The sequence below is a fragment of the Carassius carassius genome, chromosome 27 (assembly GCF_963082965.1).
Source record: "Carassius carassius chromosome 27, fCarCar2.1, whole genome shotgun sequence".
Classification (NCBI taxonomy): domain Eukaryota; kingdom Metazoa; phylum Chordata; class Actinopteri; order Cypriniformes; family Cyprinidae; genus Carassius; species Carassius carassius.
In genome coordinates this window covers 17769435-17793456 of record NC_081781.1, presented here as the reverse complement: position 1 = coordinate 17793456, position 24022 = coordinate 17769435, and the positions used below count along the sequence as shown (strand labels likewise).

At 36.3% G+C, this 24022-nt stretch overlaps 1 protein-coding gene across 2 annotated transcripts in view; it reads left to right on the top strand.

Annotated features, from left to right (window-relative positions):
- Window positions 1-1492: 1492 nt before the first annotated feature.
- Window positions 1493-24022, top strand: part of fndc4a (fibronectin type III domain containing 4a) — a 29402-nt gene continuing 6872 nt past the window's right edge. For both annotated transcript variants that reach the window (XM_059513541.1, XM_059513542.1), the window contains exons 1-4: window positions 1493-1998; window positions 12892-13007; window positions 16840-17044; window positions 20933-21022. In XM_059513541.1, the coding sequence (XP_059369524.1) occupies window positions 1923-1998; window positions 12892-13007; window positions 16840-17044; window positions 20933-21022 (487 nt within the window). In that variant the 5' untranslated portion in view covers window positions 1493-1922. The remainder of the gene's footprint in view (window positions 1999-12891; window positions 13008-16839; window positions 17045-20932; window positions 21023-24022) is intronic.

The following is a 24022-nucleotide window of genomic DNA, read 5'->3' as shown; positions in this document are numbered from 1 at the left end:
CATGACTTGAGCAGAGGCTGAGGAAAATAGTAGATTATGTCACATGATTGAGTTATGCCTCAGCATTAATGGAAAACGTGTTTGGAGTGATAGTTCTATCTGTTGCCAGGAGGCAATTTATCTCTTGATAAAGGAGAGGCAAAGATGAGCAATGAGGAATTATCTCTCAAAGGCCCATAACAAAATATAATACTTGTTGAAATTAATTATTATTATTATTATAATTTAATTAAAGAAGATAACAAATAGCTGACGCACAACACCTTGCTATGATTTACAGACACTATTCTTTACAATTTTGAACTAACAACTTTTCAAGGAAATATTTGGTCATGCAGTATGTTTAGTGATTGAAAAAATAATAATAATATAATAAATAAATATATTAAATAAATATAAATAATAATAAAATAAATAATAATAAATAACTCAAAGTTTTACAGAAAAAATGCCACAGTGGGCTTTAGTTGTTAACACTACACTATAGATTGGTGCCTATTCAGTACATCACAGAAAACTCCAGATGATTTTTTCAGCCAGTTTTATGATTCTACAATATTCCTTCACATCACTGAAAACTTAAGGAGTTAACATACCTGAAAAATGTATATTTAGAAGCTGATGTGCTGCACTGACCTTTAAAGCCTTTGCCAGTAAGTGAGAAGGATGATAATCATTGCAGAGCAACCCTGTGACACTCTCTAAAGTTTAATTATGTCAGAAGGTTGCTGTGATTAAAAAAACATAGTTTCAGCCTTCAAACTTATTGCAAAGACTTTTGTGAAGGCCAAAGCACTGGAATCCTCTAAATTTGCAATATGCAGGTGGTCAGTGAAATGTAGGCCTACAGTAAGATATGTTCATAAAAATTGGATGTATTAGGACTCTGTTAATAAGAGGAATTTTTCTGCATTGATTTTTCCCAGGTGCTTTACAGTATTTTGAATTGCATTTTAGTGTTAAAAGATAAGTTTGTAAACTTAACAGATAATTAACTTTTTTTCCGTTTTTTCTACGTATACTTTTAAATTAATTATTATTATTTTTTCTTAAAGTTTAATCAGACAAAAAAGTTCCATTATCCATTACTTCTGTGGCGACATATGATGGTGAATTCTGGTGAACAACACAGGACAGTGCTGGAGGAAAAGACCAGTCAGATCTATCCAGAGCCCGAGTATAAATGACATGTGACCGTACCTTTAAAGAGTAGTAGTATTTCTGCACTGTCCGGTATTTAAGAAACATCCTACTCTTCTTGGGAAAGCATTGTTTTCCAAACTGACACCAAAACATGTTTAAAAATAATGATTTTTGGCCGCCTGAAATCACTATCAGTGAGGTAAAATGAAAGAAAATTGGTGTAAATGCTTCGTTTCTGAAGGCTTTTTTATGAATGAGGGGACTCACTGAGTCTTGGTCAATGAGGAATGTAGCAACGCTGAGATCTCCACACTGTCAGGATGCGCGCACATTTATAAATAAACAAATCAGCGGAGTCTCTGGCTCGCGTTCTCTGGAGCTGACCGTGGTGCTGATCGCCGCGCGCTCGCTCGGGATCAACACTGACATGCTCGAGCGTCAGTATCTGAAGACCTCCGACACTGAACTTGATGCTCCCTCACAACCTTCAGTTTCGGAGGAAATCCTAAAATAATCGAGCATGGATCTGTAGTGAGACGGAGGCATTTTGGAAGTCGAAGGAAAGTCAGTATTAAACCTGATGCTGACGTGGACGTTCCGGCACGTGTTTTTATAGGATTTGCGAACATGATGCCCATCGTGAGAATTTTACTGTAGTTTATTTAAGATGTGTGTTATTTGAATGAATTTATATTCAGAATGTTGCTATAAACATCCGTTTAGAAGCGAAAGAAGATAACTACATCTATTTTGGATCCTTGGACATTCGAAGTGGAGATATGGCTCGCGTTCTTGTCCTTGTTAACTCAGTCGGGCTGTTGCTCTTCGGTAGTGAAATGTTTCTGGTGGGAGCAAGTAAGTTTATTTGTCTGATAATCAGTGTTCGGTCTTGTATTTTATGGATGCACGTGAGCTTCTGTAAATGAGATCAACCGAACCTTTGCAGGTTTTGCTTGGAGGTCTTTGGAGGCTCTGTGCTGGGGGTCTTTGTGCGCCTGTCAGCAAAATCATGTCATGCAATAGGTTGCAAAAAATAAAGATTTTTAAATTGTGAACGACAGGTATACTTAAATAACATCCAGTATGTCAATAGTATAGTATAGTATCCAGTATGTCAATAGTAAACCTATCATAAAAATTGCCCTATAATGCTGGTCACATAACAATTAACCACTCAGCAGCAGTTGTTTTCTACAATATATTGCATTGGATAGAAGATTACACAAAGTTCATTGTTTACAACAGAAAATGTAACAGCAAGAAATAACCATTAACATTCATGTATTTTGATAAACACTTTTATCCAAAGCATCTTATGTTGCATTCATGGTATACATTTTAGAAGTTTATGCATTTCCTGCGAATCGAACCCATGAATTTGCTGTTGCTAGCACCATGCTTTACAGTTTGAGTTACAGGAATAATTGCAACTTGTAAAATTCTGGCAATATTTTTACTAAGCAGATTTTTCTTGTGTCCTTCTTGAATATTTTGGGGGGAATTAGTGAATTTTCAAGCATGGCATGAAGGTATGGAAGCATGTCAGGAAAATACATTCCTGTATTGTTCTAATCCTTTCCTTTTTTTCCTGATTGAGTCATCTGGGATTTTGTGGTAGCTTTGATAAGGCAGCAGTTGGCACTTCTGTTCTCACAAGCACAGCGTTTCTGGCTGAAATATGAACACTTTCAGTGCTGAAAGTTGCTTCTCAGAAAGCAAGACATCTCTCCTTTTGGAAAATAGATTACATCTGCAGAGGCAACATTACAGAATAGCCCAATATTAAATCTCGATGGCTGTATATTAAAAGTAATGATTTACTAGTGCATGGAACACTACATAATCTTTACATTCATCTTTTCACAGCCATGCATTAACATAAGTGCAGAGTCAACACAACTATATGCATATGGTAGAAAGCCATGTCCAGTACATGCATGACACAAGAGACACTTTAAACAGAGAGATATGTGAGAAATTATGATCATACAGTTTAAAATCTGTCCTAGTTTATGATCCAGACCAGCTTCTTTGCAGAGATTTAGGACGGGAGAATAATTGAAATTCATCTTGGTTTCTTTTCCTTGTCAACAGACACCTGAAATGAGCTAGTTAGTGTCATGCAGAGCACAGCACTGCTCAAAATACTACAGCAAAATCTCTCTTGATTAAAGGAATAGTTTACAAAACAATCAAAATCTGCTGAAAATGTAGTCATCCTCAAGCCATCCAAGATGTAGATTTAAGTTTCATCATCGGAACAGATTTTGAGAAATTTAGCATTATATAATTTGCTCACCAATGGATCCATTGCAGTGAATGAGAATTCAAGCAGTCCAATAAGACATCACAATAATCCATCATCCACAGTCCATCTTTTATTGTTTTGTGAAGTTAAAAGCCGTGTCTATGTAATATAAAAACCAATCAAGGCCATTTTCTTTAGACGTGGCCTCTGTCTATAATATTACTTCAGTGAAAAATTTGTCTCATCTGAGTCTGGGGAGAAATATGCACAGACCAAGGACAATTTACAAGCAACAACTCGTCTAAACAAATCTGTTAGTGGATTTTATGTGAGAGGACAACAAGGGATGGATGTTATTGTGGATTATGGACTCATATTTTGGCCAGAAAAGACAGTTTAAAGTTAATACATCTTCCATTTCAAAACACTCAGTTTTACACTTTTAAAGATTAGTGAATAATTGATGAACTGGAGTCATGTGGATTACTTGTGGATTATTGTGATGTTTTTATCAGCTGTTTGGACTCTCATTCTGACGGCACCCATTCACTGCACAGGATTCATTGGAGAGCAAGTGATGAAATGCTTAATTTATCCAAATCTGTGCTTATGAAGAAGCAAACTCATCTACATTTCTAAATTTACAGCACATGTTAATTTTGGGCAAACTATTCCTTTAAACCCACATTAGATCAAGACTGAATTTGATGTTGGAAATTTTTTATTCTTTTTATTTTTTTAAATTACACTTTAAGTTTGGGAAGAACTTTATGAAATGGCAACTGTGAGCCATTAGTACCAGACCTGATGCTCTAAAATCATTCTTCCCAGCAGAGTAGAAGCTGTTATTGTTATAATTCTGAAATTAAATGTTCAACAAGCACATATGGTATGGTGTTTATGTGTTCAAATACTTTTGGCCATGCAGTGTATATCCAGAGGATTTGTGCTGAAATTGGTTTCCTGTTAAAAATGGTCAGACTTTCAATACCTCATCTGGCTCATAGTGAGGTGACAAGAGAACTGCATCGCCAGACCAGACCTGGTGGACCGTGGTCACCAATTACATTGACCTTAAACTGACACACCATCCAATTCCACCTCTGGTGGACCTGGGGGGGGGGGGGGGGGGGTGTTCACGGATCACTGCTAGACCCTTCACAAACCAATGAAATGAGCTTACATAGTTAGAAACGTCATTGACAGTGGGAAATGAGGTCGCACTTGTGCAAAGGTGATATGGTGGAGCAGAAATGCATGATTGTGTCATCTCATTAGTATTCTATTTGTCTGTAGAGTAAAAAAAAACCATTTTCATACGTTTGGACAGACACTGAAAATGTCTTTCACAAAGACTTTCAACATTTCCACGCAAAAGAAGGATTCAGTCTCCACATGTTCAGTTTATTTTTTGTGTGTGACTCTCCTATTATGTGTCTTTGAAAAGCGCTTTGCCTTGAAATATAAGGACCTATAAAATGTAATTATATAGAAACATAAAGTGTAGGAGACTAGTTTAAGATCTAATAGAAAACAAAATAATACTCTACAAGGGCAAAAATTAATTACAAATAATGCACTGTCAGAAAAAAAAAAAAAAGTGAAAAGTGGGGACATCGCATAGGCATAATGGTTTTTATACTGTACAAACTGTATATTCTATCGCCCTTCACCAACCCTACACCTAAACCTAACCCTCACAGGAAACTTTGTGCATTTTTAGTTTCTCAAAAAAACTCATTCTGTATGATTTATAAGCGTTTTGAAAAATGGGGACATGGGTTATGTCCTCATAAGTCACCCTCTCCTTGTAATACCTGTGTCATACCCATGTCATTATACAGAGTAATGTCCTGATTTGTCACACACACACACACACACACACACACACACACACACACACACACACACACACACACACACACACACACACACACACACACACACAGACACACTTTACTCTTACTCTTGCTTGAATAGTATCCTATTTTTGATTCCTCCATCTTGTAACCCTTTGACTGTTCAAGAGCAGTGTGGGGAATTCTTCTTGTGGATCATAGTTGAGATTGCTTGTTGAAGGTCTCTTTGAAGGAGATTTTGGGCTGTTCTCAGATCATGAGGAACAGTTGAAGTTCTATGTGCCTGGTTCCTGTGAATTACTCTGACAGAGTGTCTGTGTGTCTCATGTGCCCTCTTGCTTTTTAACTGTATGCTCAGTGTTTTACCCAGGGTGACTTGCGCTCCTCTTTCTGTTATGTAACAGATTTGAGTGCATCTGAGCTTGAGTGGTTGAGACATGACTGAAATAACCATAGACTTATTTTATATCTTATTTTATATAAAATGTATACTTGCTTTTTGTGGGTTTAAGTTTTATTAGAGCTTTAAGCATCACTTCTTGTCAGATGCTAATGGAATTAAGCAAAGCTTGCATCAGTATATTCATCTACATTTGCAGTGCACAGTTGTGAGATACTCCAACTTCTGATGTGATGTAGTTTAGTCACTATATCTAAGGATATATATAATGGATTGATAGTTTCCATACTGTCCTATTTTTGATGTAATCCATAAATGGTTCACTGAAAATTTTAGATTTTATTGTTATTTTCTCGCCTTTACATCTTTCCCTTCCTTTTTTATTCTTTGAATGCACAAAATGAGTATTTTGAGAACTTCTGTTTTCTTTACAACAAAAGTGGAAGATGATTTATGTAAGATTTAAAATATAGAATATATCATATATCATTTAAAATTATGTATGTTCTATATGCAGTTTAGCAGTATAAATCAACATATGTAGAAAACAAAACCTTAGAGATGTACAGCATAATGCATTGGAAAATGCATTGGGGTTGGTGAACTGTGTCTTTTTTATTTTTAATGTATATTTTCATTCATTCAGACAGTAAGATAATGCAATGTAAATGCTGACAGTACCACCATACTGTAACTCACGTCTTCCTTAATCTAAACAATTATTTTCCACGTCACCAAAGAGCTTATGCCTGGCCATGTTTTACAATTTATTTGAGGCTACCTTCAGACACGTGTAACCTCTATTACTTCAAGGACAATGAGGTCTCGCTGGGAAAGAGTGAGGGAAATGTCATGGCTAAAATGACAAAAACCTGATTAATTGTTTCATAAGAACCATCTATTCCTGGTAAGTGGAGAACGTTCATTATATTGTTTAGTTAATAAATTGAAACAAAAATTGTCAATTCATTATGTACAGTATCATTAGTTCTTTCTGGACATTGGTATCACTGGGATGATGTGTTTTGACTTTGGAACACTTTGTTCAGCGTACAAATATTTTCTGTGACAAATTGTCAGTTGTTATGATGAGACATAATTTAATAGACTCTGAATTGATCAGGATTGATCAGACTCTGAATCTTGATCAGGGCCGTGCAGAGACCTTTGGAGGGGCAGGTGCTCAAAGTATAAAAGGGGCACATGGAACAAGGCTTTATATGGCACTGTTCAAAATATCAGTACAGCAATATATTGTGATGCATTCCTTGCTGATCCGCGTATCGATATGGATGATTATGTATTGATGCGGCAGCAAATGCTCTGATGCAGTTTTGAAAAAGAAAAAATAGAAAAGACAATTTTAAGTTTAAAAGTTAAACAAATATTTTCTTTCCACCTAATAATAGCTCTGGGATCAGAAACTGAAATGTCTTAAGTTGTCCCAACCTGATGGCTTTTTCTTCTCTGTTTCTACAGAATAATTAAGAACAGCTGTTATAGTAAAAACTATAGAAAACGCTTGTGCCTCTACATTTTCCTCTTTCTCACCAGCCTCTTTCTCCTGGCTTGCTGTTCCCTGCTCCCTTTCTGTCACTTGTGCCTCTACATTTCCCTCTTTTTCTTCCTCTGTCTCCATCTTCTCATCTGGGGCCAGTTTCACAAAGGAGGTTAAGTGAAAACTCTGAGTATGTTTACACTGAAATGAGGGAAACTCTAGGTTTTCTGTTTCAGAATGGGAGGTTTGTTAAACCTGAGAAAGCAGGGTAAGTCAAGCCCGTTTCTGAAAGAGAGGTAACTTACACTCAGAGTCAGTTACCATGGTAACTTACACTATGAACCTAACCTGGTTGGGAGCAGGTTTTCTTCGATAAACCCAGAGTTTATTTCGGTCTCCTCCCCCTTTTTAAACACTTCATTAATGCACGCTGGAAAAATGCTCTTCTTACTAAGTGTTTTTTTTTCTTCTTTTTTGCCCAAGTACAAATAAAAAAAAGAATTATAAAATAAAGATTGATTTTCTATATAAGAAAATTATATAAGAAATTTTGTCTTGTTTCCTAGGGGGCGGGAATCTAAATTAAGTGCATTTTACTTAAGCAAAATTGTATGGCAATGTGGTAATAAAAATAATCTTAATGCAAATGGTAAACCTTATTCTGAGTGACTATTACTAAGTGCAAATCTACTGTAGCTCCGCCCTCCATCGACACATAAGGTTAAATATGACATGTGAACAGGCACGTGCAGGGGGGGGGGGGTGGTTGGGTGCTTGAGCACCTGCCCCTTGGTGCCAAAAGTGCCCTTTTGTCAAAGCAAATTTTCCTCAAATTTTTTGTAATAACATGCCCTTTTGTGAATGCCTGCCCATGCCCAATCTAAATATTAGTAAAATTTATTAATAATAATTTAGCCGTAAATAAAATGACCCACATGATGACCTTTCACCTGACGACGACGACCTCCTCCGAGTGGGACGATTCCTCTCAAGCTGCATGCGCATTTTTTAATTGCTAGAGGATATTAACACCATCTGGTAAGTGGTGTTTCATTCTCAGCGAAGTGATTTTGATGTTTATTTACTTATTATTATTTTACAAGAACGATGTTATGTGAGAACATGCAGATATGTTGTTTATATTGCTGTGTGTAGCCTGTAGTGTAGAAGTAACGTTAGTGTGCTGTTTGAGGGAGAAAGGTTTCACAGGCATCGAGGGGTATGGTCTTTTTATGTTATTTGACTAAACTAGTATTATATTACAGTATTTATTTATTTTTTAAAACATAGAGGGCCTTAAAAATAATTATCACAACACTGGTAAGGTTTATTCAGATTTTCTCATTCTCTGAATTATCATTACAAAAATAAAAACAATTAAGAAATGAATTAAAATATAATTATATTTAAATGTGAAAATGTGACACAAATATATATATATATATATATATATATATATATATATATATATATATATATATATATATATATATTAGTGACAGTCTTTATATTAATAGAAACAGCAACAACAAAAAAATCACTCACTGCTGATATAGTTCAATATGAAATGCTGTTTTACATTTGATTACTTTATTCAATTGGTGTTATTCAATGTTTAAGTTTCTTTTCAAGTTTGTAGGTGTCAAGGTACAGAAACTGAATAATTAAATGTAAAATAGCACTGGATAGTCTTCAATGTAAAAATGCAATACAATCAAACCTACATTTATTCAGACACCTTCAACATTTCTCACATTATTACAGTTTATTTGCTATCGCTTGTAAAATGTTAAACTCTGTCAGAACAAATTTGTGTCACAGAATAATTTTTGGTTTGACTGTGCATTAATTCTTGTTAAAACTACAAAGTAATTCAGTTAAGAGCACTGAGTGATTTTCTTTCATTTTCTTGCATTAACATTACAGCAGCTATAGCTAAATTAGGCACGGCCAATTTAAGAGACGATGAATGCATCCACATCCCATTTTTTTCCTCAACTGTTTACTTTCACTTAAGAAATAACTTTTTTCGAGCATACTTTAGGGTATTTTGACATATTTTGTGTATTTGTCGGCACAAGAGCAAAAAGAAGCAGATTCGGTGTTCAAGTGTTTTGAGACACCTTTCTCGGCGTGAGCCCTGAACAACAGAACACCGCGGTGCTGAATTGGGCTCTTTTACATCTTTTTGTTTATTCAAACTGCGATTTGTTTTTGTTCGTTCAAGTGCAGGAGGGACTTCGAGGAGAACTTCGCAGAAGAGAGCTCAGTTCAGTGTCGCTGTCCATGATACACGGCTCTCTCTCTGCGTGCGCACCGTGTTAGCACGTCACGTTTGATGTGGTAATTTCACAGTGGGTTTAAAGACTCGTTCTCGCTCCCTACAGATTCGGCTAGGTATACATCCGCTCTAAAATATCAAGGTGAAAGTCATCATAGCTTGCTTAGTATAGACCCAGCTCTCAACCCAACTTTAAGAATAGATTAACGGCGATATTTTTTTTATCGCTCGACAAGAGTCTCACGTTAACGCAGCACATTAATGCTGATAACGGCCCACCACTAATATATATATTAATTTTGACAACTTATTGCAATTCATTACAACAACAAATATGAATGAGTACAGAGTCATTCAAAAAAATAATTCAAAAGCAGTTATTTATTCAGGAAATGTTTTCAAAAAGTCGTGGAACCATTTACTCAACAGATTTGTTCAACAAAGCTGATTCATTCAGGAATGAAACACTGCTGATTTTAGGTTTGTTTGCAACTATTTTCATTTGTGAAGCTGAAGCAGACTGGCATAATTATATTATACAAAATATATAGTTAATTCTCACAATTGTGCTGATTTATCTTGTGCTTACAGCCCAAAGTATACTTCCCTAGTCTTTGACCATTTGCACATGTGTTGTAGAAATACTTATGTAACATATAACGACCAGTGTAGATACAAAGCTCATAATAATCACAGAATTACACAAAAACAACAATGTAGTTGCAAATCTGGGAACTCATTAAAATGGAAGGTTTGATGCATGTGACCCCATAGACGCTTTGATGTCACAGTCAGCCTTCACAGAGGTGGCCTTCCCTTTCCTCAAAATGATTACCGTTGGTGCAGAGCTGGAGTCAGACCTCTCTCCATCCAATTTACACAGCCATTCCTGAGGGCAAGGAAGACCAGCATAATCAGCCGTGACCCCTATAGTGTATCACAATTGCATAGAGATGACTTACTAGTGCCATACTGCCATACTAGTGTCCTCCTACGGCGTCAACACAGGGCATTGATTATCAGTCTGATGCTGCGTATGATTCTTCATAGTTGTGATGCATTATGGGTTTTGTTGCTGATGATTAGCATTGGAGAATAGCAGACAAATGACAAATGCAGATCCAAGCTCCTCTGCTTGACTTACTGAGTGCTGAAGAACAATTTCTTTAAGTGGATATCTACCTATACCTATGGATACCTACCTATATCTATCTATTTAATTATCTACTAGGTAGTGCTTGTCATGTTGTAAGTGATATGTTGATATGTTGTAAGTAAAATTTGAATTAATTAATTAATTTTTTATTTATTTATTTATTTTAGTTGAGATTTACATCAAAATATAATGACGATCCACAGCAATAGAGCACAGAGCACTAAAACCCGAATACCTCCATAACTGGCACAGATTTACATAATTTATTATAATATAATTTACAGGCAGTTACATACATATTCCAATGTTTTATTATGTAATACTTATGTCACACCTAAAATAATGAGGAACTTTATAGTAATGTTAATATTAATCATAGCCATTCTCTGAACTCATAACTCATAGCATAATGAACTGCATGGCTCTGCTGTATGCTTTTCCTAGTGAAAACAATTGGATATCTTAGATCAACTAATATTCAATTAGTTATAATTGAAACTAACATTTTACAAAATCCATAACTTACCTTAACTTAATTTTCAAAAACATATTCGCTCTAAAAACACGACACTATATTAAATTTAAAAACTGTACTTACGTACTTTTAAAGTAGCCTACTAATACTGTATGAACCTTTAAGGAGCTAATATGTATAAGGAGCTAATATGTAAATAAGGTATGGACATGTACATTTTAGCTTTTGTATCTCAGGATACCTCACTGACAGATTTTTTCTTTGAGTGCAATATTATATATATATATATATATAGAGAGAGAGAGAGAGAGAGAGAGAGAGAGAGAGAAAGAGAGAGAGAGAGAGAGAGAGAGATAAAGCACCATTCTGGCATATTTTTTTAAGTAAATAGATTTTAATAATACATTTATTATTTATCTGAAGAAAGTAATGTCTGAATTTTTTTTACTCTACTGGGGGGTGGAGGGGGGGGTATTTTCAGGCATTATTTGGTTAAGTTCCTGTTAATGTTGTGGGGCTGTGGTAAAGATGCATCATACAGATCTGGAACAGAATTAATTGTGCAACAAGCCATAACTTGTTTCAAAACAGCCGTTATGTAACATAGCTAAGAGTCTGTATTTGTCATTGTTGATGTTATTCCATGGGTTCGTGTACAGGAACAAAAAAACACCCCTTCCCCTTTTTGCAATCGCCCACACAAACACATAAAGTCCATTAGAGCACTGCTCAGAGGAGATGCTAGAAAATGCTCTCACAGTTCAGTCTAGTTCATTGCCTTTCTATTTTCTCCAGATCGACAGAGGCATGTTTTGGAGCATTGAATCTGCCACTGTTCTCATCTGCTTTTTTGTGAGACTAATTACCTTGTCTATTTTGTCCTAAATCATGATTGAGCACCCAACAACTGAGCTAAATAATAATAAAAAAAATAATAATAAATGATCCACATAAAAGTCTCATATAGGACACAGTGTGCCGAATTCAGTCAATTTCAGAAAGCAGTTTCAATAAAATATAGTCATGAGCAAATCACTTCTGCTTTACAGTATATCTTTATATCAGTTTCTTTTTTTTGTGAAACATACCTGATTTTTTGATTAAATCCTTGGTGATTTCTCCCACTGTCAGTTTGATTTCAGTTCAGTCACCTCTGAATGCCGACTCTTTTAATCACAAAAGAAGGGGTGAACTGGTGATATAGCAAACAGCATAATGGACCCAAACAACTTTCAAGATACTAATTTAAACATGTTGCCCAGAGGGGATGTACTAGCATTAAGGAAAAAGAAATGTAGCTTTGCATAAAACATCTCTGGGTGTTGTAGTGAGCTTGCTTTTAGAGAGAGCTGTAGCCCCTCAGAGAGCTAGCCGGTGGGAAGAGATCAAGCCACAGAGTAAATGTTTTACATCCCAAATCTGATTGGTCAGATTGAAAAGCTTTCTTGGCAAGTGACTCGGACAGTCTTTAAAGACAGTCGGACAGCAAATGAAAACAGAGCACAGCAACATATTTCAAACATGTGGATTATTGTTGTGTTTTCATGATAATAACTTGTCCATGATAACATTGTTGTTCGACAGTAAGTTATTACTTTAGTAGTCTTTTTGAAGCATTGGCTGCACTAGTTTCTGCACTAAAAATAGAGTAGATATATAATAATAAATTAGTTCAGTTATGGCAGCAAATTATTTCTGTCTCTATTTCCCTATAATTAATAACATAGAATAAGTGGGCCTGACAATGGCAATGAAGCCTGACAAGTTATGAATTATGTATAAATTAGGGTTCAAAGATTTTAAGTTAATAGTATTAATTTTGTATTTCCAGACCGTCCACCTGCTCCAGTTAATGTGTCAGTCATGCACCTGAGAGCTGATTCAGCAACGGTGTCCTGGGAGGTGCCTGAGGGTGACATCATCATCGGCTTTTCCATCTCCCAACAGGTAAATCATTTCAAAATTTTACACAAAATAGAAACTGTCAACACAACAAGTAAGAGACATTTACACACAGTTTTGTATTTATTTATTTATTTATTTTTTATTATAGCAAAGCCATTTTGGTCTGACCTTAGCTCTCATATATTTGGTTTGGCCAATTTTACAAACTTTGTTAGCCTGAAATACTTTTATATTTAAAAATCTTTACAAGACAGAATATCCAGTTATAGTATTTTCAGGGTCTGAAATATTTTGTAGTGCTCTTCTAAAAAAAAAGAAAGGAAATAACTGTAATTATTTTTCTTTTTCTTTTACTATGTCATAAAATGTTTACAAAGTTAAAACAATAACCTGTCTTTTTAAAAATGTAAATGCTATGTGAATGTTTTTCTAAACCAAATCATACCAGATTTTAGAGTGGCTGGATCACTGTAGTGACCAATCAGAAGCCAGGACCAGAAATGTTCTAAACCTTAATAAACATTTTCCTTAAACTTTCATACATCCATTCCTTTATACTTGGCTATACCTTTTATTTAAAAAATTGTGTGCGCAATAAATGTGAATTTGGTCATTTAGATTTGATTTCTGTCACATCCATACTGTAAAAGATTACTGAAATTCAGAAGCTATTTATTATCTAAGTGACTGACACATTCAAGCAATTACAAATATACAGGTCCTTCTCAAAAAATAGCATATTGTGATAAAGTTCATTATTTTCCATAATGTAATGATAAAAATTAAACTTTCATATATTTTAGATTAATTGCACACCAACTGAAATATTTCAGGTCTTTTATTGTTTTAATACTGATGATTTTGGCATACAGCTCATGAAAATCCAAAATTCCTATCTCAAAAAATTAGCATATCATGAAAAGGTCCTCTAAACGAGCTATTAACCTAATCATCTGAATCAACTAATTAACTCTAAACACCTGCAAAAGATTCCTGAGGCTTTTAAAAACTCCCAGCCTGGTTCATTACTCAAAACCGCAATCATGGGTAAGACTGCTGACCAGAAGGCCATCATTGACACCCTCAAGCAAGAGGGTAAGACACAGAAAGAAATTTCTGAACGAACAGGCTGTTCCCAGAGTGCTGTATCAAGGCACCTCAGTGGGAAGTCTGTGGGAAGGAAAAAGTGTGGCAAAAAACGCTGTACAACGAGAAGAGGTGACCGGACCCTGAGGAAGATTGTGGAGAAGGACCGATTCCAGACCTTGGGGGACCTGCGGAAGCAGTGGACTGAGTCTGGAGTAGAAACATCCAGAGCCACCGTGCACAGGCGTGTGCAGGAAATGGGCTACAGGTCCCGCATTCCCCAGGTCAAGCCACTTTTCAACCAGAAACAGCGGCAGAAGCGCCTGACCTGGTAAACAGAGAAGCAGCACTGGACTTTTGGACAAATTTTGCATGTCATTCGGAAATCAAGGTGCCAGAGTCTGGAGGAAGACTGGGGAGAAGGAAATGCCAAAATACCTGAAGTCCAGTGTCAAGTACCCACAGTCAGTGATGGTCTAAGGTGCCATGTCAGCTGCTGGTGTTGGTCCACTGTGTTTTATCAAGGGCAGGGTCAATGCAGCTAGCTATCAGGAGATTTTGGAGCACTTCATGCTTCCATCTGCTGAAAAGCTTTATGGAGATGAAGATTTCATTTTTCAGCACGACCTGGCACCTGCTCACAGTGCTAAAACCACTGGTAAATGGTTTACTGACCATGGTATTACTGTGCTCAATTGGCCTGCCAACTCTCCTGACCTGAACCCAATAGAGAATCTGTGGGATATTGTGAAGAGAAAGTTGAGAGACGCAAGACCCAACACTCTGGATGAGCTTAAGGCCGCTATCGAAGCATCCTGGGCCTCCATAACACCTCAGCAGTGCCACAGGCTGATTGCCTCCATGCCACGCCGCATTGAAGCAGTCATTTCTGCAAAAGGATTCCCGACCAAGTATTGAGTGCATAACTGAACATAATTATTTGAAGGTTGACTTTTTTTGTATTAAAAACACTTTTCTTTTATTGGTCGGATGAAATATGCTAATTTTTGAGACAGGCATTTTGGGTTTTCATGAGCTGTATGCCAAAATCATCAGTATTAAAACAATAAAAGGCCTGAAACATTTCAGTTGGTGTGCAATGAATCTAAAATATATGAAAGTTTAATTTTCATCATTACATTATGGAAAATAATGAACTTTATCACAATATGCTAATTTTTTGAGAAGGACCTGTATCTGTCAATCATGTTATGCAATGTCTGTAATGGCTGTGCAGGCGACGCTCACAGATTAATGCATTATTTATTTAGCCAAGGACTTCTTTCAGACTCCCCCACACCTAGAGGCTTCTTCAGAGCCAAGGGCAGAGGAAAGTGCTTTGGATCTATTTGCAGACTTTAAAGACCAACCAAAGCAGAGCTAAATGCAACATTAAGTTAGAAGGCAGAATTATAGCTGAAATGAAAGGGCTTCAAGAAGATCCTTTAGCACCCTAACGTGTGACTTATACTCATAAGTTGACCTCATTGAAAGCACTAACTGTTACTGTACATCTGACCTCTAGACAGCATGAGCCATTTGAAATGTCAGCAAGTACCAGCCTAAAACTTCAGGTGATGTTTCATAGTTTGTAAAATCAACAGGAATCTTGAAAGTTTTTTTTAGTTTGGAAGAACATGTACAGTATATATATATATATATGTGTGTGTGTGTGTGTGTGTGTGTGTGTGTGTGTGTGTGTGTGTGTGCGTGTAGTTTACACTTGGAATGAACTATGGCTAAAAAAACTCCCCAGGATCAATGTGAGCCCATCACAACCCACAGTATAAAGTTCCGCAATATAAATGCACTCTTAAATACTTGTTTCAGGTATTTCAATCAGACTTATTGCCACAGGTGAATAACATTTACAAGCATTTGTGGAAAAAAATTAAAAAACGAATTGGGTGGTGTACAGTAAATCACAGCACTACTGAACTCTGGAGCAGTGGAAACCTGTTGTGGAGCAATGACTTACACTTCTCTGCTTTCAAAGTCTGGGTTTGGCAGGTTCCAGGAGAACATTACCTGTTTGACTGCACTGTGCCAATTGTAAAGTTTGATGGAGGAGGGATAATGGCATGGGTGGTCCAGAAGACAATGGTTGGATGAGTTTATTGTGTAAGAACTTGATTGGCCCACACAGAGCCCTGACATCAACACCATCAAACACCTTGTGGATGAACTGTAATAGAGATAGAGGCCTTTTTGTCCAGCATCAGTGCCTGTCCTCACAACTGCTCTACTGTATGTATGAATGTATGAATTTGGAGAAACTCTCCAAAGTCTTGTGGACATTCTTTCTAAAAGAGTGGAAGCTATAGTTGCGAGTTAACTCTACATTAATGTTTATGATAGGGCTGCGCAATTATGACAAGAATCATGATTGTCGATTATTCCCATGAAATTTAAATTGCGATTACAATGATCACAATTTACATTGAATGATGTTTTAAACGGCTTTATACCAATGTTTGAAGTACATATGTGCCATATTTTTATATGAAAATAAAAAAGCTGAAAAAACATTTATTGCTTTTCTATAGCATTAAGCCTCAAATGCCAACTACATTATACATTGGTTTAATTTCTTCGGTAACATTTAGGTATAGAAACCAATTGTCACTATTAACTAGTTGCTTATTAGCATGCCTTTTATTAACATATTGGCTCTACTATTAACTATTAATAAGGAGAATAGGTTATTGGTCACAAATAATAGGTCATTGTACTATAAAAGCATCCTATATAGTTCTGTTCTATACCAATGGTGGTTTAACTCTTTCAGAGAATGGACGGCAAAATGCAGAGGTTTATCAGGGAGGTGAACACCACCAGCAGATCCTGTGTGCTATGGGACCTGGAGGAGGAGACAGATTATATTATCCAAGTGCAGTCCATCGGCCTTTACGGAGAGAGCCAGGCCAGTAAACGCATCCACTTCAGAACCCTGAAGAAAACAGACCGCTTCCCCTCAAACAGTTCAAATCAAGGTAACAGCCAAGTCCTACTCTTATACATCAATATCATTCTTCCCACTTTTGATGCAGTCCATCATAGCTTGACATTTTGTGTGTTAAAAATGTGAAATGTAAAAACAGTGCACTGACTGTTTACATTCTCAGTGGATTCCACCATTGTGCTCAACAGTTCCTTTTCCTAAAACCCAATTAATTATTGATGAACACTTCACGCATGGATGCAGGTAGACCTTGTTAATGCCTCTCATTTTCAGCTCCAATTTCTAATCAGCTCCCTGCCTCTCAGGGGAATATGCTGTATTGCGCTGTGCGGCACAAGCGGGTGGTCCCTAATAGCAGACCAATTGAGTGGATTATTAACAGCGATTTCAATGTTGTGTTGATACGAGATGTTTTTGAGAGATTTTCTCTTCTGCATGAAATCTAGCACAGCACTGAAAACCAGATAAATCAAGTCGCTTTTAATAATGAAAGTAGCTGTTTTTGCCAGCCATGTTGAAAACAACTAAACATCCAATCTTATGCACACCGACAAAGATGGAGCGCTTGAAATTAATCATCGGAGCATTCAAGGATGCACGTAATTCAGAAACACGCTCAATATGTCATTAATGCTCCCCTGCCTTGAACTGAAATAACATATTCAACACATTAGGAATGTATCATCAAATTTGATTTGAAGACATCACGTTTGACTCTTGCTAATACAGGAAGTGTAATTAAGGAAGTTATTTTGTAGAGCTTCAGTTAAAATAAACTACATCTAGAATCATTCCTAAAGCTCCTTTTTGATTGAATAGGTGAAAAAATTCTTCCATGTAGGTTCTATTATAGAAGTGTGAATTTAGCTTCATCTTGGCTTTCAGCTGTGTGTAAGGCCACAGTCTAAATTCATCCAAGTGAAGAGAAAAGGCCTGTCATTAGGAAAGAAGAAGCTTGGGCAGAACTTACTGTACACACACAATGAGGCATAAAAAGTATACTCTCAACTCATTCTAAGCTCCTTTTTAAAAAGAAGAGGTTTTACTCTCCACCGCTAATAGATTTCTTATCTTTTTACTTTTATAGTGGCTAAAATTCAAGGACTTTTAAAATATCTCTCATTCTCTTTTTTTTCGGTCCTTGGTCATTATAGCGTGTTTTTTGTTTTGTTTTGTTTTTTGAATGAAATGAATTGTTACCATCCATGCTTGTTAATTGAGCTCAACATCTTCTACATAAATAAATACATTCATTTTCTGACAGAAACATCAACAGTTTCTCAAAAATAAAGGTTAACGTTTCTCCCAGTGAAAGAATTTAACAGTGCATCATTCAGATTCTAGACATTTTCATGATTGTGCCGCAGTGATTTACCGCATGTTCAGAGGATTTCCAATTAGTGTAGTCTCTCTCAATGCATCAGGGCATCTTTCTCTGTTTTTATAATAATGTGTCTTATCATAATGCAAAAACAGTTCAATTCCAGTCCTTCCTCCTCTATCCTGCGGTGCATAGATTTGAAATTAGAAGCAATAGAATTAGCAGGGAGTATTTGCCATCTGCTTACAAACAGGAAACACGATCCAATGCAGAGTTTTGTTTTTCAACTCTCAAAGTCAACTTGTCATAATCACCCAAGGAATCTGATCAGTATCCAAACAAATCCAAAAAGGAAAGAAGCCGTCTTCATAAAAATAATAGAGAGAGATAGGTAAAGTGTGCCAAGTCATTGAGTAATGTGTCTTGTTTTATGACTCTAGACAGTTTCACTTGCATCTCAGAGGTATTTTTGGCCAGTGCTTCTCATGTGCTGTCAGACTGAGCAGAAGATGATTCCCATTGGACTCAATTACTGTGATACTTCAAAGAACTGCGTCTGTAGAAGCTGAGTCAATATCAAAGACCAGACCCTGCAGGTCTAACAAACAAACCTGTGCATCCTGATGAGGAAAGCCCTGTCACATTTATGACTAGAAAGACAATAAACAACTTGCAGTAAAGCACAATGCTGTCTCTGTGACGATCCATACAGATCCGCTTTGCCCGCACTTAAAAGGATAGTTCACCCAAAAATGTAAATTCTGTCATCATCTTTGCGAAAGAAGATGCTTTAAAAAAAACGTCTCTGTACATTTTGTTCAGTGGAAGTCAGTGGAGTCCAAAATATTGTCTTTTTTAGGAGTGTAGGTTTGGAATCAGTAAATGATGGCCAAATTCATGCAGCTGCAGTGATTATCTTCGTCCTCTTCATGAGAATGTCACAGTACATGTGCAACAGTGTCTTTGAACTTATTTCAGGCTTGTGGAACTAATTTGCAGATGTCTTGCTTTGGATCCTTACACCAAAGAAGACACGAAAAAGCATTATGTTGTGCTCTTTTTTTAAAGGGCTCTAAAGATCTTCCCTGTTGGGCTTTTGGAACGTAACCAGTTAAATAAACAGCACTGTGTCCCACATGAGGCTCTTATCTCTGTTGAGAGATGTGGCAAGGTTGAACCTGCTTGTAGAGAACAGGCAGCATTCATTTTACACACATGAGTGAAAAACCTCCACACTTATCGTTATAAATATTCATGGGGCTGATGAGAGGAACGTTTCGCCTGTCTTTTATCCTGAATGTTTAGCAGCAGAGAATGTGAACAGGAGTGAGGGTTCATTTCAATACTATGAGACAGCTATTGGAAATCACGACAATGCATGTGATATCCAGTAATTGGCTGGGTGCAATACGCACCCCACCCCAAACCCTTTTCAATTTATGACAGCAGGTGTCTCAGTGGCAGCACTGCTTTTATCCAGAAAGGAACAGCAATTGGGAAGAGTGGTGCTCTGGACCAACTCCACACAGGTTAAAAGATATGAGGAGGAGGAAATGGGCCTGAATTCAATCCCTTTAACACTGGATTAATAATGAAGACAGATGGCTCGGTGGATCAGGCAGTGGTTGGATGGTGGTAGTGATTGGGAAGTAAAATTAATCACATAAGCAGCTGGCAGCATTCTGCATACTTTTTTCTCTCTTAATTTTTACACTATGTAACTTTTGGCCCTCTAGTTGCTAAAGCATAAACATAGCATTGTTTGGTCATTACACGAGTTAAGTTTCGGCTTTGTTGTTCTGTTCAGATGAATCAAATGGCTTGTATCTTTATGGATATGATGTAAAAATGCACAGACAACTGATGGATGGATGAAATATCCAGTGAAATCTATCCCGAAGTATAAATAGTTATTAAAGGCTTACCATAGTAATTAAAGGTAAAGCAATAACACAGTTTGGAAGATGCATTTATAATGTAATCGCTCAATATTTACATTTATTTAATTGCCAAAAAAAGAAGTTAGTGTAGCTTTAAAAAGGTTGTACTTACTTTAAAAAAATGACATGTTTAAAGGTATCTAATTTAATCATAGTATTTGAATGTTTAAAAACGGTCCAAAATGTATGTCCCTGAAAAAATGTGTTTATGAACATAAAATGTTTATTTTCTTTGTTGAAATGTTAATGAGTCTGGATTATGACACACACACACACACAAACACACACACACACACACACACACACACACATAAAATACTTTAATTCTGCAAGAATGTATTAAATTGATCAAAAGTAACAGCAAAGACATTTATTGTGTTCTGAAAGATTTCTATTTCAAAAAAATGCTGTTCTTTTAAGTCAATGCCTTCTATTAGTTAAAGTATCCTCAAACAAAAAAAGTTCCACAAAATACTCCAAACTTTTGAACAGTAGTGCATAGAAAATATATCGTCACAATTTCTGATTCATGACCGCAAGAATGAAAATTTTGCTCTTTTAATTTCAGAGTTGGCTCGGTGATGACTGTATCAGATACAAATGACCGTTCAGGTCTAAGTACAATCAATCATAGATGACCCTCTGTCTCCTCTAACAGATGACCCGACTGTCCAAGGACTGGATAAAGCTCGACACCTGCAGACAGGAGAGATGATCATCATTGTGGTGGTGCTTCTTATGTGGGCAGGTGAGACACTGATGTCAGCTCGAAGGAAATGTGTCGACTCTATTAATAACATCCAAGTCCTGGAATTCTGTTTTGAGTGTTTATGCGTACTGAGAATAACATTACCTCATGAATTATTAACCTCAGAGAGAGATGAAAGCAAATGAGTTTGAGAAAGAGAGAGCGGATTATAATTGGTCTTGGATCTGCTAATGGTTATTAATTTTTCACCTGAAGAATTTCAGCATCACTTCAGTTAAGTGGTGCTTAAAATTCCACTATACATGCCAGCTCTAAAAACCTTGAAAAACCATAATATGCATTAAACTGATAAAATATTAAATGTATTTGCTGAATATTGAGAAGGGCATGGGAAAGAGAAGCACTTCTCTGCTTACGTAAGGCACTGAGCCAGTCTGCCTCACTGTCACAAAATAATTCATGCGCTCAATTGCAACTGCCACTCCAGCAAACAAGGAATGTCTTCACACCGCTGCACTTTGACTACTTAAAGGAATTCTGTCTGCCCCTCTCAATCCAGAGGATGCTGAACGTGTCCAACATAAAAAGCAGGAGCAGCCCCACTCCCTGATTTAAAAGTGATGCCATCACCCAACATTTACACACAGAAATGCTAAAAATGATTTAATAGAACCAGTATAAATATCATATCAAGTAGGGTGTAACGGTACACACAAAAAAATGATACATTAGCATTTTACCGAACAAATACAGCGTTGGTCTAACCACTACATGAGTATAACTTAATTGGAAATGTATTGTTACTTTTAATAAGAGACAAAATCTAATCTTTCAGATAATGTCCATTTGTTTCTTTGATGTGACGTGACAGATCGCTGGATAGGTGCCTCAGTTCAAATGGCAGTGCAGAGCACGAGTAAGCGTGATCATCCCTTCCTCTTTATTTCTAATTTTAACATGAAATAAACATGAATGAACATCTCACCCCTCATGTAATCGCTCGATCAGTGTTTCGACTGTGAAAAAGACGTCAATAAAACAGCTTGTAAACAAAATTTCATAGCATTTCATATTATCTCAAGCATGTCATCAGTGTCTACAGCTCATTAGTTTGCAAGAGAAATGAAGTGCAGAGAAGAGCATTTTGCGAAATATTAGACTATATACACTTCATTATATTTTACTTTACCTGTAGGTGATGTCTTAATTATCTAATGTACTATATGTTTAAATAAATCTGTGATGAGAGCCACTTTTCAAAATGTAAAAATTAGAAATGTATTTAAAATTTCCACTATGTGAAATTTACGTTTGCAAACAGTTTTTTTTTGAGTGTTGATTATCATATTTAAAAATAAGTAGTAATTTAATTTAAGTTTGGTCTCTGTTGTTATTTGTAACATTATAGTAATGTAAAGGGCTCCCTATAGTTTAAAGCATAAGCTGAGGTAATTTTAATCTCTAAGAAAATTGTAATTACAGTTGAATTTATGTTTAGCAATTTGTTCATTAAACCTCCGTTTAAGAAAAAGGAGAAAAAAAAATATTTTATGTCTATGTCCTGTTGTACCGAAACCACACCAAACTGGACTGTCTTTGTTGTGTTTTCTCTCCCCATGTGCTCAATGACCCAGTTTCTCCCTGTCTAATTAGTCACTCTGGTGTCCTGTATACATGTCCACATGTATATATTTATATTCATATAATTAATACATAAACATACATGCATGTACTGTATGTGTATTTATATATACATAATAAATATACACAGCTCACACACATACAGCGGGTAAAATAAGTATTGAACACATCACTATTTTTCTCAGTAAATATATTTCTAAAGGTGCTGTTGACATGAAATTTTCACCAGCTGTCGGTAGCAACCCAAGTAATCCATACATATGAAGAAAACAAAATAAATAAGTTCATAAATTAAGTTCTGTGTAATAAAGTAGAATGAAACGGAAAAAGTATTGAACATACATACTGATATGTATTTAATACTTCTTACAAAAGCCTCTGTTGTTAATGACAGCTTCAAGACGCCTCCTGTATGGAGAATCTAGCTGCATGCATTGCTCAGGTGTGATTTTTGCCCATTCTTCCACACAAACGGTCTTCAAATCTTGAAGGTTCTGTGGGCCTCTTCTATGAACTCTAATCTTTAGTTCTTTCAATAGATTTTCTATTGGATTCAATTCAAGTCAGGTGATTGGCTGGGCTGTTCTAAAAGCTTTATTTTCTTTTTCTGAAACCAATTGAGAGTTTCCTTGGCTCTGTGTTTCTGATCATTGTCTCGCTGGAATTTCCACCCTTGTTTCATCTTCATCATCCTGGTAGATGGCAATAAATCTTTAACAAGAATGTCTCTGTACATTTATCCTTCAATTATATGAATTTTGCCGGTGCCACACCATGATGTTTTTGGGGTGATGTGCAGTGCCATTTGGCCTCCAGACATAGTGTGTATTTTGGCATCCAAAGAGTAAAATTTTTGCCTCATCTGATAATACTATATTCTCCCAGAGTTTCACAGGCTTGTCTAAATGTTGTGCAGCAAACTTTAAACGAGCTTCAACATGCTTTTTCTTCAGCAATGGGTCCTGCGTGGTTAGAGTGTATACAGGCCACAGCGGTTGAGTGCATTACTTATTGTTTTCTTTTAAACAATTGTACATGCTCATTCCAGATCTTTCTGAAGATCTCCACAAGTGATCCTTGGCTCTTAGATAACTCTTGATAATTGTTTGACTACTCTGTCAGAAATCCTGCGAGGAGCACCTAGTCATGGCCGGTTTATGGTGAAATTGTTCTTTTCACTTCTGGATTATGGCACCAACAGTGCTCACTGAAACATTCAGGAGTATAGAAATCCTTCTGTAACCAATCCCATCAGTTTAGCAACAATAAGGTTGTGAAGATTTTGAGAAAGTTTTTTGCTTTTATCAATCATGAAATGTTTCTTGTGTGGCACATTTGGTCATGAGACACCTTTTTATAGGCCATCAGTTTGGAATTAAACCAGCTAATATTAATTTC